This window comes from Oncorhynchus keta, chromosome 21, assembly GCF_023373465.1.
Source record: "Oncorhynchus keta strain PuntledgeMale-10-30-2019 chromosome 21, Oket_V2, whole genome shotgun sequence".
Classification (NCBI taxonomy): Eukaryota; Metazoa; Chordata; class Actinopteri; order Salmoniformes; family Salmonidae; genus Oncorhynchus; species Oncorhynchus keta.
In genome coordinates, this window is record NC_068441.1 from 55,353,245 (window position 1) to 55,370,084 (window position 16,840).

Consider the following 16,840-nt stretch of genomic DNA (forward strand, 5'->3'; position numbering starts at 1 on the left):
AACCCTGCCAAGCTGTGGTCTATATTATTCCTCTAGTTGTGGAGGTCCTTCCCTGACTCTAACCCTGCCAAGCTGTGGTCTATATTATTACTCTGGTTTTAGAGGTCCTTCCCTGACTCTAACCCTGCCTAGCTGTGGTCTATATTATTCCTCTGGTTTTAGAGGTCCTTCCCTGACTCTAACCCTGCCAAGCTGTGGTCTATATTATTACTCTGGTTTTAGAGGTCCTTCCCTGACTCTAACCCTGCCAAGCTGTGGTCTATATTATTACTCTGGTTTTAGAGGTTCTTCCCTGACTCTAACCCTGCCAAGCTGTGGTCTATATTATTACTCTGGTTGTGGAGGTCCTTCCCTGACTCTAACCCTGCCAAGTTGTGGTCTATATTATTACTCTGGTTGTGGAGGTCCTTCCCTGACTCTAACCCTGCCAAGCTGTGGTCTATATTATTACTCTGGTTTTAGAGGTTCTTCCCTGACTCTAACCCTGCCAAGCTGTGGTCTATATTATTCCTCTGGTTGTGGAGGTTCTTCCCTGACTCTAACCCTGCCAAGCTGTGGTCTATATTATTCCTCTGGTTGTGGAGGTTCTTCCCTGACTCTAACCCTGCCAAGCTGTGGTCTATATTATTCCTCTGGTTGTGGAGGTTCTTCCCTGACTCTAACCCTGCCAAGCTGTGGTCTATATTATTCCTCTGGTTTTAGAGGTTCTTCCCTGACTCTAACCCTGCCAAGCTGTGGTCTATATTATTACTCTGGTTGTGGAGGTCCTTCCCTGACTCTAACCCTGCCAAGCTGTGGCCTATATTATTCCTCTGGTTTTAGAGGTCCTTCCCTGACTCTAACCCTGCCAAGCTGTGGTCTATATTATTCCTCTGGTTGTGGAGGTTCTTCCCTGACTCTAACCCTGCCTAGCTGTGGTCTATATTATTCCTCTGGTTTTAGAGGTTCTTCCCTGACTCTAACCCTGCCAAGCTGTGGTCTATATTATTACTCTGGTTTTAGAGGTCCTTCCCTGACTCTAACCCTGCCAAGCTGTGGTCTATATTATTACTCTGGTTTTAGAGGTCCTTCCCTGACTCTAACCCTGCCAAGCTGTGGTCTATATTATTACTCTGGTTGTGGAGGTCCTTCCCTGACTCTAACCCTGCCAAGCTGTGGTCTATATTATTCCTCTGGTTTTAGAGGTCCTTCCCTGACTCTAACCCTGCCAAGCTGTGGTCTATATTATTCCTCTGGTTGTGGAGGTCCTTCCCTGACTCTAACCCTGCCAAGCTGTGGTCTATATTATTACTCTGGTTGTGGAGGTTCTTCCCTGACTCTAACCCTGCCAAGCTGTGGTCTATATTATTCCTCTGGTTTTAGAGGTCCTTCCCTGACTCTAACCCTGCCAAGCTGTGGTCTATATTATTCCTCTGGTTGTGGAGGTCCTTCCTGACTCTAACCCTGCCAAGCTGTGGTCTATATTATTACTCTGGTTTTAGAGGTCCTTCCCTGACTCTAACCCTGCCTAGCTGTGGTCTATATTATTCCTCTGGTTTTAGAGGTCCTTCCCTGACTCTAACCCTGCCAAGCTGTGGTCTATATTATTACTCTGGTTTTAGAGGTCCTTCCCTGACTCTAACCCTGCCAAGCTGTGGTCTATATTATTACTCTGGTTTTAGAGGTTCTTCCCTGACTCTAACCCTGCCAAGCTGTGGTCTATATTATTACTCTGGTTGTGGAGGTCCTTCCCTGACTCTAACCCTGCCAAGCTGTGGTCTATATTATTACTCTGGTTGTGGAGGTCCTTCCCTGACTCTAACCCTGCCAAGCTGTGGTCTATATTATTACTCTGGTTTTAGAGGTTCTTCCCTGACTCTAACCCTGCCAAGCTGTGGTCTATATTATTCCTCTGGTTGTGGAGGTTCTTCCCTGACTCTAACCCTGCCAAGCTGTGGTCTATATTATTCCTCTAGTTGTGGAGGTTCTTCCCTGACTCTAACCCTGCCAAGCTGTGGTCTATATTATTCCTCTGGTTGTGGAGGTTCTTCCCTGACTCTAACCCTGCCAAGCTGTGGTCTATATTATTCCTCTGGTTTTAGAGGTTCTTCCCTGACTCTAACCCTGCCAAGCTGTGGTCTATATTATTACTCTGGTTGTGGAGGTCCTTCCCTGACTCTAACCCTGCCAAGCTGTGGTCTATATTATTCCTCTGGTTTTAGAGGTCCTTCCCTGACTCTAACCCTGCCAAGCTGTGGTCTATATTATTCCTCTGGTTGTGGAGGTTCTTCCCTGACTCTAACCCTGCCTAGCTGTGGTCTATATTATTCCTCTGGTTTTAGAGGTTCTTCCCTGACTCTAACCCTGCCAAGCTGTGGTCTATATTATTACTCTGGTTTTAGAGGTTCTTCCCTGACTCTAACCCTGCCAAGCTGTGGTCTATATTATTCCTCTGGTTGTGGAGGTTCTTCCCTGACTCTAACCCTGCCAAGCTGTGGTCTATATTATTCCTCTGGTTTTAGAGGTTCTTCCCTGACTCTAACCCTGCCAAGCTGTGGTCTATATTATTACTCTGGTTTTAGAGGTCCTTCCCTGACTCTAACCCTGCCAAGCTGTGGTCTATATTATTATTCCTCTGGTTTTCAGGTTCTTCCCTGACTTCAACCGCCCACCAGAAACCAAGCTGTGGTCTATATTATTCCTCTGGTTGTGGAGGTCCTTCAACCTGACTCTAACCCTGCCAAGCTGTGGTCTATATTATTACTCTGGTTTTAGAGGTTCTACCCTGCCAAGCTGTGGTGACTATTAACCCTGGTTTTAGGGTTCTTCCCTGAAAAGCTGTGGTCTATATTATTCCTCTGGTTGTGGAGGTTCTTTGCATCTAACCCATTCAACCGAAGCTGTGGTCTACTGGTCTATTATTCCTCTGGTTGTGGATACCGGTTCTTCCCTGACTAACCCTGCCAAGCTGTGGTCTATATTATTCCTCTGGTTGTGGAGGTCCTTCCCCGACTCTAACCCTCCTCTGGCCAAGCTGTCCACCGGAAACACCCTATATTATATTCCTCTGGTTTTAGAGGTCCTTCCCTGACTCTAACCCTGCCAAGCTGTGGTCTATATTATTACTCTGGTTTTAATGGTTCTTCCTCTAGTGACATTTTACATAACAGCCATTTAGGAAATTGCAAAGTGCTTTGGTCTATATTATTACTCTGGCACTTTTTAGAGGTCCTTCCCTGACTCTAACCCTGCCAAGCTGTGGTCTATATTATTACTCTGGTTTTAGAGGTTCTTCCCTGACTCTAACCCTGCCAAGCTGTGGTCTATATTATTCCTCTGGTTGTGGAGGTTCTTCCCTGACTCTAACCCTGCCAATCTGTGGTCTATATTATTCCTCTGGTTTTAGAGGTTCTTCCCTGACTCTAACCCTGCCTAGCTGTGGTCTATATTATTCCTCTGGTTTTAGAGGTCCTTCCCTGACTCTAACCCTGCCAAGCTGTGGTCTATATTATTACTCTGGTTGTGGAGGTTCTTCCTGACTCTAACCCTGCCAAGCTGTGGTCTATATTATTACTCTGGTTGTGGAGGTTCTTCCTGACTCTAACCCTGCCAAGCTGTGGTCTATATTGGAGGTTCTTTACTCTAACCCTGCCTAGCTGGTTGTGGGAGGTCCTTCCCTGACTCTAACCCTGCCAAGCTGTGGTCTATATTATTCCTCTGGTTTTAGAGGTCCTTCCCTGACTCTAACCCTGCCAAGCTGTGGTCTATATTATTCCTCTGGTTTTAGAGGTCCTTCCCTGACTCTAACCCTGCCTAGCTGTGGTCTATATTATTCCTCTGGTTTTAGAGGTTCTTCCCTGACTCTAACCCTGCCAAGCTGTGGTCAAGCTGTGGTCTATATTATTACTCTGGTTGTGGAGGTCCTTCCCTGACTCTAACCCTGCCAAGCTGTGGTCTATATTATTCCTCTGGTTTTAGAGGTTCTTCCCTGAGCTGTGGTCTCTCTAACCCTGCCAAGCTGTGGTCTATATTATTACTCTGGTTGTGGAGGTTCTTCCTGACTCTAACCCTGCCAAGCTGTGGTCTATATTATTACTCTGGTTGTGGAGGTTCTTCCCTGACTCTAACCCTGCCAAGCTGTGGTCTATATTATTCCTCTGGTTTTAGAGGTCCTTCCCTGACTCTAACCCTGCCAAGCTGTGGTCTATATTATTCCTCTGGTTTTAGAGGTCCTTCCCTGACTCTAACCCTGCCAAGCTGTGGTCTATATTATTCCTCTGTTTTAGAGGTCCTTCCCTGACTCTAACCCTGCCAAGCTGTGGTCTATATTATTACTCTGGTTTTAGAGGTCCTTCCCTGACTCTAACCCTGCCAAGCTGTGGTCTATATTATTACTCTGGTTTTAGAGGTCCTTCCCTGACTCTAACCCTGCCAAGCTGTGGTCTATATTATTACTCTGGTTGTGGAGGTTCTTCCCTGACTCTAACCCTGCCAAGCTGTGGTCTATATTATTACTCTGGTTGTGGAGGTTCTTCCCTGACTCTAACCCTGCCAAGCTGTGGTCTATTATTCCTCTGGTTTTAGAGGTTCTTCCCTGACTCTAACCCTGCCAAGCTGTGGTCCATATTATTCCTCTGGTTGTGGAGGTTCTTCCCTGACTCTAACCCTGCCAAGCTGTGGTCTATATTATTCCTCTGGTTTTAGAGGTTCTTCCCTGACTCTAACCCTGCCAAGCTGTGGTCTATATTATTCCTCTGGTTTTAGAGGTCCTTCCTGACTCTAACCCTGCCAAGCTGTGGTCTATATTATTCCTCTGGTTTTAGAGGTTCTTCCCTGACTCTAACCCTGCCAAGCTGTGGTCTATATTATTACTCTGGTTTTAGAGGTCCTTCCTGACTCTAACCCTGCCAAGCTGTGGTCTATATTATTACTCTGGTTTTAGAGGTTCTTCCCTGACTCTAACCCTGCCAAGCTGTGGTCTATATTATTACTCTGGTTTTAGAGGTCCTTCCTGACTCTAACCCTGCCAAGCTGTGGTCTATATTATTCCTCTGGTTTTAGAGGTTCTTCCCTGACTCTAACCCTGCCAAGCTGTGGTCTATATTATTCCTCTGGTTTTAGAGGTTCTTCCCTGACTCTAACCCTGCCAAGCTGTGGTCTAAACACACATTCAACCGATACTGCATTATCACACATTCAACCAGATACTGCATTATCACACATTCAACCAGATACTGCATTATCACACAGAAACCAAGATATTGCATTATCACACCAGAAACACACATTCAACTGGATACTGCATTATCACACATTCAACTGGATACTGCATTATCACACATTCAACCAGATACTGATACCATTATCACACATTCAACTGGATACTGCATTATCACACCGAAACACACATTCAGCCGGATACTGCATTATCACACCAGAAACGCGCATTCAACCGATACTGCATTATCACACATTCAACCGGATACTGCATTATCAGAAACACATTCAACCAGATACTGCATTATCAGAAACACATTCAACCAGATACCGCATTACACCAGAAACACGCATTCAAACGGATACTGCATTATCACACCGGAAACACATTCAACCGGATACTGCATTATCACACCAGAAACGCGCATTCAACCGGATACTGCATTATCACACATTCAACCGGATACTGCATTATCACCAGAAACACACATTCAACTGGATACTGCATTATCACCAGAAACACACATTCAACCGGATATTGCATTATCACACCAGAAACACACATTCAACTGGATACTGCATTATCACACATTCAACTGGATACCGCATTATCACACCATTCTTTCAGCCGGATACGCATTATCACACATTCAACCGGATACTGCATTATCACACCACACATTCAACTGGATACTGCATTATCGTACATTCAACGGATACCGCATTATCACCGGAAACACACATTCAGCCGGATACTGCATTATCAGAAACGCGCATTCAACCGGATACCGCATTATCACACATTCAACCGGATACCGCATTATCATACCAGAAACACGCATTCAACTGGATACTGCATTATCACACCAGAAACACGCATTCAACCGGATACCGCATTATCACACCAGAAACACGCATTCAAACGGATATTGCATTATCGCACCAGAAACACGCATTCAACCGGATACCGCATTATCACACCAGGAACACACATTCAACTGGATACTGCATTATCACACATTCAACCGAATACCGCATTATCACACCAGAAACACACATTCAACTGGATACCGCATTAGCACACATTCAACCGATACCGCATTATCACACATTCAACGGATACATCATTATCACACCAGAAACACATTCAACCGGATACAGCATTATCACACCAGGAACAACACACCTTCAACTGGATAACGCATTATCACACCACACATTCAACTGGATACCGCATTATCACACCGGAAACAACACATTCAACTGGATACCACATTATCACACCGGAAACACACATTCAACCGGATACCGCATTATCACACCGGAAACACACATTCAACCGAATTCGCATTATCACACCGGAAACACCTTCTTACCCTCCATGTTCCAGGGTAAACTAAGCCAACTCTCAGCTCTGACTTGGGCCGGGAGTGGAGACAAAAGCCTTAAAGGGAAGTGTCGTCTATAATTACTGTGAATAATAATGGCGGTCCTCTAGTGTTACATTTTACATAACAGCAGTTCATTTAGGAAATTAAAAGTATTATCAAAAAGTGCTTTGGGAAATCCATTTTTAGAAAAAGTTGTTTAAAGAAAGTAGTGCACTTTTCAACAGGTTTTGGAGGTCCTTCCCTGACTCTAACCCTGCCTAGCTGTGGTCTATATTATTCCTCTGGTTTTAGAGGTTATTCCCTGACTCTAACCCTGCCAAGCTGTGGTCTATATTATTCCTCAGGTTTTAGAGGTTCTTCCTGACTCTAACCCTGCCTAGCTGTGGTCTATATTATTCCTCTGGTTTTAGAGGTTCTTCCCTGACTCTAACCCTGCCAAGCTGTGGTCTATATTATTCCTCTGGTTTGTGGAGTTTCTTCCCTGACTCTAACCCTGCCAAGCTGTGGTCTATATTATTCCTCTGGTTGTGGAGGTTCTTCCCTGACTCTAACCCTGCCAAGCTGTGGTCTATATTATTACTCTGGTTGTGGAGGTTCTTCCCTGACTCTAACCCTGCCAAGCTGTGGTCTATATTATTACTCTGGTTGTGGAGGTTCTTCCCTGACTCTAACCCTGCCAAGCTGTGGTCTATATTATTACTCTGGTTGTGGAGGTCCTTCCCTGACTCTAACCCTGCCAAGCTGTGGTCTATATTATTCCTCTGGTTTTAGAGGTCCTTCCCTGACTCTAACCCTGCCAAGCTGTGGTCTATATTATTCCTCTGGTTTTAGAGGTCCTTCCCTGACTCTAACCCTGCCTAGCTGTGGTCTATATTATTCCTCTGGTTTTAGAGGTTCTTCCCTGACTCTAACCCTGCCAAGCTGTGGTCTATATTATTACTCTGGTTGTGGAGGTCCTTCCTGACTCTAACCCTGCCAAGCTGTGGTCTATATTATTCCTCTGGTTTTAGAGGTTCTTCCTGACTCTAACCCTGCCAAGCTGTGGTCTATATTATTACTCTGGTTGTGGAGGTTCTTCCCTCTAACCCTGCCAAGCTGTGGTCTATATTATTACTCTGGTTGTGGAGGTTCTTCCCTGACTCTAACCCTGCCAAGCTGTGGTCTATATTATTCCTCTGGTTTTAGAGGTCCTTCCCTGACTCTAACCCTGCCAAGCTGTGGTCTATATTATTACTCTGGTTGTGGAGGTTCTTCCCTGACTCTAACCCTGCCAAGCTGTGGTCTATATTATTACTCTGGTTGTGGAGGTCCTTCCCTGACTCTAACCCTGCCAAGCTGTGGTCTATATTATTCCTCTGGTTTTAGAGGTCCTTCCCTGACTCTAACCCTGCCAAGCTGTGGTCTATATTATTCCTCTGGTTTTAGAGGTCCTTCCCTGACTCTAACCCTGCCTAGCTGTGGTCTATATTATTCCTCTGGTTTTAGAGGTTCTTCCTGACTCTAACCCTGCCAAGCTGTGGTCTATATTATTACTCTGGTTGTGGAGGTCCTTCCTGACTCTAACCCTGCCAAGCTGTGGTCTATATTATTCCTCTGGTTTTAGAGGTTCTTCCCTGACTCTAACCCTGCCAAGCTGTGGTCTATATTATTACTCTGGTTGTGGAGGTTCTTCCCTGACTCTAACCCTGCCAAGCTGTGGTCTATATTATTACTCTGGTTGTGGAGGTTCTTCCCTGACTCTAACCCTGCCAAGCTGTGGTCTATATTATTCCTCTGGTTTTAGAGGTCCTTCCCTGACTCTAACCCTGCCAAGCTGTGGTCTATATTATTCCTCTGGTTTTAGAGGTCCTTCCCTGACTCTAACCCTGCCAAGCTGTGGTCTATATTATTCCTCTGGTTTTAGAGGTCCTTCCCTGACTCTAACCCTGCCAAGCTGTGGTCTATATTATTACTCTGGTTTTAGAGGTCCTTCCCTGACTCTAACCCTGCCAAGCTGTGGTCTATATTATTACTCTGGTTTTAGAGGTCCTTCCCTGACTCTAACCCTGCCAAGCTGTGGTCTATATTATTACTCTGGTTGTGGAGGTTCTTCCCTGACTCTAACCCTGCCAAGCTGTGGTCTATATTATTACTCTGGTTGTGGAGGTTCTTTGACTCTAACCCTGCCAAGCTGTGGTCTATATTATTCCTCTGGTTTTAGAGGTTCTTCCCTGACTCTAACCCTGCCAAGCTGTGGTCCATATTATTCCTCTGGTTGTGGAGGTTCTTCCCTGACTCTAACCCTGCCAAGCTGTGGTCTATATTATTCCTCTGGTTTTAGAGGTTCTTCCCTGACTCTAACCCTGCCAAGCTGTGGTCTATATTATTCCTCTGGTTTTAGAGGTCCTTCCTGACTCTAACCCTGCCAAGCTGTGGTCTATATTATTCCTCTGGTTTTAGAGGTTCTTCCCTGACTCTAACCCTGCCAAGCTGTGGTCTATATTATTACTCTGGTTTTAGAGGTCCTTCCCTGACTCTAACCCTGCCAAGCTGTGGTCTATATTATTACTCTGGTTTTAGAGGTTCTTCCCTGACTCTAACCCTGCCAAGCTGTGGTCTATATTATTACTCTGGTTTTAGAGGTCCTTCCCTGACTCTAACCCTGCCAAGCTGTGGTCTATATTATTCCTCTGGTTTTAGAGGTTCTTCCCTGACTCTAACCCTGCCAAGCTGTGGTCTATATTATTCCTCTGGTTTTAGAGGTTCTTCCCTGACTCTAACCCTGCCAAGCTGTGGTCTAAACACACATTCAACCGGATACTGCATTATCACACATTCAACCGGATATTATCACACCAGAAACACACATTCAACTGGTTTATCACACCAGAAACACACATTCAACCGGATATTGTCACACCTTCCCTGATACTGCATTATAACCCTACCGCTTTATCCACCAGCTGTGGTCTATATTACTTCCTCTGGTTTTAGCATTCAAGGTCCATTTCACACATTGATACATTATCATACCAGAAACACGCATTCAACTGGATACTGCATTATCACACCAGAAACAGCATTCAACCAGATGTCACACCAGAAACACGCATTCGGATATATTATCACACCGGAAACACACATTCAGCCGGATACCGCATTATCACACCAGAAACGCTGCATTCAACCGGATACCGCATTATCACACATTCAACCGGAGGTCCTTCATACCAGAAACACACATTCAACTGGATACTCAGAAACACACATTAATTATCCCTGCCAACTGGATACCGCATTATCACACCAGAAACAGCTGCCGGTCTATATTACACATTCTCTGGTTTTAGAGGTCCTTCAACTGACTCTAACGTACATTCAATTGGATACCTCATTATGCCAAGCTGTCACACCAGGTCTATATTATTCAACTCTGGTTTACCAGAAACACGCATTCAACTGGATACTGCATTATCACACCAGAAACACGCTTCAACCGGATACCGCATTATCACACCAGAAACACGCATTCAAACGGATATTGCATTATCGCACCAGAAAAGCTTGGTCTATATTATTACATTCAACTGGATACTCTGGCATTATTTAGAGGCATTATCACACATTCTGGATACTTATCACCCTGAAACACGTTCAACCGGATCATTATAACCTTCAACTGGATAACGATTATCACACCGGAAACACACATTCAACTGTGGTCTATATTATTCAACTGGATACCACATTTCACACCGAAGGTCCTTCAACCTGATACTCATTATCACACCGGAAACACTGAGGCATTATCACACCGGAAACACCCCTTACCCTCCATGTTCCAGGGTAAACTAAGTCCTTCAGCTCTGACTGGGCCGGGAGTGGAGACAAAACCCTTAAAGGGAAGTGTGGTCTATAATTATTACTCTGGTTGTAGAGGTTACTTCCCTGACTCTAACCCTGCAAAAAGCTGTGGTCTATATTATTACTCTGGTTTTGGAGGTCCTTCCCTGACTCTAACCCTGCCTAGCTGTGGTCTATATTATTCCTCTGGTTTTAGAGGTCCTTCCCTGACTCTAACCCTGCCAAGCTGTGGTCTATATTATTCCTCTGGTTTTAGAGGTTCTTCCCTGACTCTAACCCTGCCAAGCTGTGGTCTATATTATTACTCTGGTTTTGGACTCTAACCCTGCCAAGCTGTGGTCTATATTATTCCTCTGGTTGTGGAGGTTCTTCCCTGACTCTAACCCTGCCAAGCTGTGGTCTGTATTATTCCTCTAGTTGTGGAGGTTCTTCCCTGACTCTAACCCTGCCAAGCTGTGGTCTATATTATTCCTCTGGTTGTGGAGGTTCTTCCCTGACTCTAACCCTGCCAAGCTGTGGTCTATATTATTCCTCTGGTTTTAGAGGTTCTTCCCTGACTCTAACCCTGCCAAGCTGTGGTCTATATTATTACTCTGGTTGTGGAGGTCCTTCCTGACTCTAACCCTGCCAAGCTGTGGTCTATATTATTCCTCTGGTTTTAGAGGTCCTTCCCTGACTCTAACCCTGCCAAGCTGTGGTCTATATTATTCCTCTGGTTGTGGAGGTTCTTCCCTGACTCTAACCCTGCCTAGCTGTGGTCTATATTATTCCTCTGGTTTTAGAGGTTCTTCCCTGACTCTAACCCTGCCAAGCTGTGGTCTATATTATTACTCTGGTTTTAGAGGTTCTTCCCTGACTCTAACCCTGCCAAGCTGTGGTCTATATTATTCCTCTGGTTGTGGAGGTTCTTCCCTGACTCTAACCCTGCCAAGCTGTGGTCTATATTATTCCTCTGGTTTTAGAGGTTCTTCCCTGACTCTAACCCTGCCAAGCTGTGGTCTATATTATTACTCTGGTTTTAGAGGTCCTTCCCTGACTCTAACCTGCCAAGCTGTGGTCCATATTATTACTCTGACCCTTACCTTGGTAATGCTGCAGTAATTTGTTGGTCCTGATGTCCCAGACCTTGACAGTGTTGTCTGTGCAAGCAGCAGCAATGCATGTTCCACTGGGATGGAAGTCGGCATAGTTCACATACCTAGAAAACAGGACAGAAACAGACAATCTGTCGACATCTACAGTTGAAGTCAGAAGATTACATACACATTAGCCAAATACATTTAAATTCAGTTTTTCACAATTCCTGACATTTAATCCTAGGAAGAATTCCATTACACCTCCTCCTCCATGCTTCACGGTGGGAACCACACATCCGGAGATCATCCGTTCACCTACTCTGCGTCTCACAAAGACATTTGTGGGGGAATCCAATAGTCCAGAAATCTCAAATTTGGACTCATCAGACCAAAGGATAGATATCCACCAATCTAATGTCCATCGCTCATGTTTCTTGTCCCAAACAAGTATCTTCTTCCTATCGGTGTCCTTTAATAGTGGTTTCTCTGCAGCAATTCAACCATGAAGGCCTGATTCACACAGTGTCTGTTACTTGAACTCTGTGAAGCATTTATTTGGGCTGCAATCTGCGGTGTAGTTAACTCTACTGAACTTATCCTCTGCAGCAAAGGTAACTCTGGGTCTTCCTTTCCTGAAGCGGTCCTCATGAGAGCCAGTTTCATCACAGCTCTTGATGGTTTTTGCGAAGAAACATTCACTGCACTTGAAGAAACTGTAAAAGTTCTTGAAATATTCCGTATTGACTGACCTTCATGTCTTAAGTAATGATGGACTGTTGTTTCTATTTGCTTATTTGAGCTGTTCTTGCCATAATATGGACTTGGTCTTTTACCAAATATGGACATCTTCTGTATACCACCCCTACCTTGTCACAATACAACTGATTGGCTCAAAAAAGGAAAGAAATGCCAAAAATGTACTTTTAACAAGCACACCTATTAATTGAAATGCATTCCAGGTGACTACCTCATGAAGCTGGTTGAGAGAATGCCAAGAGTGTGCAAAGATGTCATCAAGGCAAAGGCTGGCTACTTTAAAAATAATCTCAAATATAAAAAATATATTTTGATTTGTTTAAACCTTTTTAGGTTACGACATGATTCCATGTGTTATTTCATAGTTTTGATGTCTTCACTATTATTCTACAATGTAGAAAATAGTCTAAATAAAGAAAAACCCTTGAATGAGTAGGTGTCAAAACGTTTGTGTGTGTGTGTGTATGTGTGTGTGTGTGTGTGTGATAGAGAGAGATACATACACACTTTATACATGCACAGAATACACACAGTGCATTCGGAAGTATTCATTTCCACATTTTGTTACGTTACAGCCTTATTCTAAAATGGATTAAATTAACAATTAATCTACATACAATACCCCAAAATGACAATGGTTTGTAGAAATGTTTGCAAATTTATGAAACATAAAAAACACAAGTATTCAGACCCTTTGCAATGAGACTCAACATTGAACATCCTGTTTCCATTGATCATCCTTGAGATGTTTCTACAATTTGGAGTACACCTGTGGTAAATTCATCATTTTTAAATGAAAGAAGTTTGAAACCACCAAGACTCTTTCTAGAGCTGTCCGCTCGGCCAAACTGAGTAATAGGGGAGAAGGGCCTTGGTCAGGGAGGTGACCAAGAACCCGATGGTCACTCTGACAGAGCTCCAGAGTTCCTCTGTGGAGATGGGAGAAACTTCCAGAAGGACAACCATCTCTGCAGCTCTCCACCAATCAGGCCTTTATGGTAGAGTGGCCAGACGAAAGCCACTCCTCAGTAAAAGACACATGACAGCCCTCTTGGAGTTTGCCAAAAGGCACCTAAAGGACTCTCAGACCATGAGAAACAAGATTCTCTGGTCTGATGTAACCAAGATTGAACTCTTTGGCCTGAATGCCAAGTGTCACATCTTGAAGAAACCTGGCACTATCTATACGGTGAAGCATGGTGGTGGCAGCATCAAGCTGTGGGGATGTTTTTCAACAGCAGGGGCTGGGAGACTAGTCAGGATCAAGGGACAGAAGCAAATTGCAAAGAGATCCTTGAGGAAAATCTGCTTGGGTGCGCAGGACCTCAGACTGGGGCGAAGGTTCACCTTCCAACAGGACAACAGTACACTGCCAAGACAACGCAGGAGTGGCTTTGGGGCAAGTCTCTGAATGTCCTTGAGTGACCCAGCCAGAGCCCGGACTTGAACCCGATCTAACATCTCTGGAGAGACGTGAAAATAGCAGTGCAGTGAAGCTCCCCATCCAACCTGACAGAGCTTGAGAGGATCTGCAGAGAAGAATGGGAGAAACTCCCCAAATACAGGTGTGACAAGCTTGTAGCGTCATACCCAAGAAGACTTAAGGCCCTAATCACTGCCAAACGTGCTTCAACAAAGAACAGAGTAAAGGGTCTGAATACTTATGTAAATGTATTTTTCAGTTTTAAACTTCCTTTTAATTTGAAACATATCTAAAAACCTGTTTTTCTTTTGCATTATGGGGTATTGTGATGTCATTATGGGGTATTGTGATGTTATTATGGGGTATTGTGATGTCATTATGGGGTATTGTGTGTAGATTCTAATCCATTTTACAATACGGTTGTAACGTAACAAAATGTGACAAAAGTCAAGAGTTCTGAATACTTTCCAAACGCACTGTATACAGATTAAGCCTTTATACCCTCCATGTTCATAGAATGAGTGGATACACTCCTGACTCGTCTTGTCCCAGATCTTAATGCTCTTGTCGTCACTGGCCGATACTATCAACCTGCCGTCTGGTGAAAACCTGAAGACAGAAAGGACCAACAATGTGGGGGCGCATGGCATACGCACTGAACATAAATACACTACTTCAAATACTATACTTAGAACTTGGAAATCTTGTATAATGCTTTAAAAATGTACATAAAGCCTGTTTTAATGTTTGTGTTGTGAGAGAAACAGTAACGGATAGCCTGATCTCAGATCAGTTGGTGCCGTCTTGCTAAATCCTATGCTCATTGTCATAGAGAGCACAAACAGATCTGAGACCAGGCTAAGAAACAGATTGTTGATTCCATACAGACATCGTAATCATAACATCGTTGTGAGGGTAAAAACAGGTTGTTGGTTCCGTACAGACATCATAACATCGTTCTGAGGGTAAAAACAGGTTGTTGGTTCCGTACTTGGCACAGCGGACCCAGTTGATGTGTTGGTTGAGAGAGAAAAGGAACTTCTGTCGGTGAACGGTCCAGACTTTGAGAGTTTTGTCATCGGACGCGGTGACCAAGGTCTGTCCATCACCGGAGAAGCTGACACTACGCACCGTTCCGGTGTGGGCTCGGAACGCCGTGGACTCGCCCTTACTGAAAGGAAGAAACAGAGGAATTATGACCCGCCCCCCCCAGGACCAATTTCCTGACCAACTGAGTTCTACACATGGCCTTAACTTATTCTACACATGGCCTTAACTTATTCTACACATGGCCTTAACTTATTCTACACATGGCCTTAACTTATTCTACACATGGCCTTAACTTATTCTACACATGGCCTTAACTTATTCTACACATGGCCTTAACTTATTCCACACATGGCCTTAACTTATTCTACACATGGCCTTAACTTATTCTACACATGGCCTTAACTTATTCTACACATGGCCTTAACTTATTCCACACATGGCCTTAACTTATTCCACACATGGCCTTAACTTATTCTACACATGGCCTTAACTTATTCTACACATGGCCTTAACTTATTCTACACATGGCCTTAACTTATTCTACACATGGCCTTAACTTATTCCACACATGGCCTTAACTTATTCTACACATGGCCTTAACTTATTCTACACATGGCCTTAACTTATTCTACACATGGCCTTAACTTATTCTACACATGGCCTTAACTTATTCTACACATGGCCTTAACTTATTCTACACATGGCCTTAACTTATTCTACACATGGCCTTAACTTATTCTACACATGGCCTTAACTTATTCTACACATGGTCTTAACTTATTCTACACATGGCCTTAACTTATTCTACACATGGCCTTAACTTATTCTACACATGGCCTTAACATATTCTACACATGGCCTTAACTTATTCTACACATGGCCTTAACTTATTCTACACATGGCCTTACTGAAAGGAAGACTAATGACTCCAACCTAAGTGTATGTAAACTAGTTTTAATGACTCCAACCTAAGTGTATGTAAACTAGTTTTAATGACTCCAACCTAAGTGTATGTAAACTAGTTTTAATGACTCCAACCTAAGTGTATGTAAACTAGTTTTAATGACTCCAACCTAAGTGTATGTAAACTAGTTTTAATGACTCCAACCTAAGTGTATGTAAACTTCCGACTTCAACTGTATTTTTCAGTCTTATGGCTTGGGGGGGAAGGAGCTGTTCAGGATCCTGTTGGTTCCAGACTTGGTACATCGGAACCGCTTGCTGTACGGTAGTAGAGAGAACAGTCTATGACTTGGGTGGCTGGAGTCTGACACCGCCATAGTATAAAGGTCCTGGATGACAGGGAGCTTGGCCCCAGTGATGTGCTGGGCCGTATGCACTCCCCTCTGCAGCAGTTTGCGGTCGAATGCTAAGTAGTTGCCATACCAAGCGGTGATGCAACCAGACAAGAAGCGGATGGGGCGGTGCTCAGCCCTCCGTTTCCTGTAGTCCACGATCAGCTCCTTTGTCCTGCTGACGTTGAAGGAAAGGTTGTTGTCCTAGCACCATACTGCCAGGTCATTGACCTCATCACTGTAGGCTTTCTCATCGTTGTTGGTGATCAGGCCCACCACCATCGTGTTGTCAGCAAAGTTTAATGATGGTGTTGGTGTCGTGCGCGGCCTTGTAGTCATGGGTGAACAGGGAGTACACAACGGGACTAAGGACGCACCCCTGAGGCGCCCCCCCTGTGATGAGGATCAGCGTGGCAGACGTGTTGCTGCCTACCCTCACCACAAGGGGGGGGCAGCCCGTCAGGAGGTCCAGGATCCAGTTGCAGAGGGAGGTGTTTAGTCCCAGGGTCCTTTGCTTAGTGATGAGCTTGGAGGACACTATGGTGTTGAACGCTGAGCTGTAGTCTGTGAAAAGCATTCTGACGTAGATGTTCCTCTTGCACAGGTGCTTATCCATTGTGTCATGTGAAAGAAGGTACTACCCCATATGCTCTCTGAAGGTTTTCACTCAAACACTCTGCAGCATGACAGACTCGTCATGTGAATATTTCATCAAGTCTCTGAGAGTGTAGTATATTCTATGAGAGTGTTATTTCATCAAGTCTCAGAGAGTGTAGTATATTCTATGAGTGTGTTAATTCATCAAGTCTC

At 44.3% G+C, this 16,840-nt stretch overlaps 1 protein-coding gene across 2 annotated transcripts in view; it reads right to left on the bottom strand.

Annotated features, from left to right (window-relative positions):
• poc1a (POC1 centriolar protein A) overlaps positions 1–16,840 on the bottom strand; it is a 108,255-nt gene that overhangs the window by 75,815 nt on the left and 15,600 nt on the right. Inside the window, exons 4-6 of one of the 2 annotated variants that reach the window (XM_052474244.1) lie at positions 14,677–14,856; positions 14,163–14,294; positions 11,513–11,628 (exon numbers count right to left, since the gene is read on the bottom strand). In XM_052474244.1, the coding sequence (XP_052330204.1) occupies positions 11,513–11,628; positions 14,163–14,294; positions 14,677–14,856 (428 nt within the window). The remainder of the gene's footprint in view (positions 1–11,512; positions 11,629–14,162; positions 14,295–14,676; positions 14,857–16,840) is intronic. The other variant, XM_052474245.1, reaches the window with a different exon arrangement.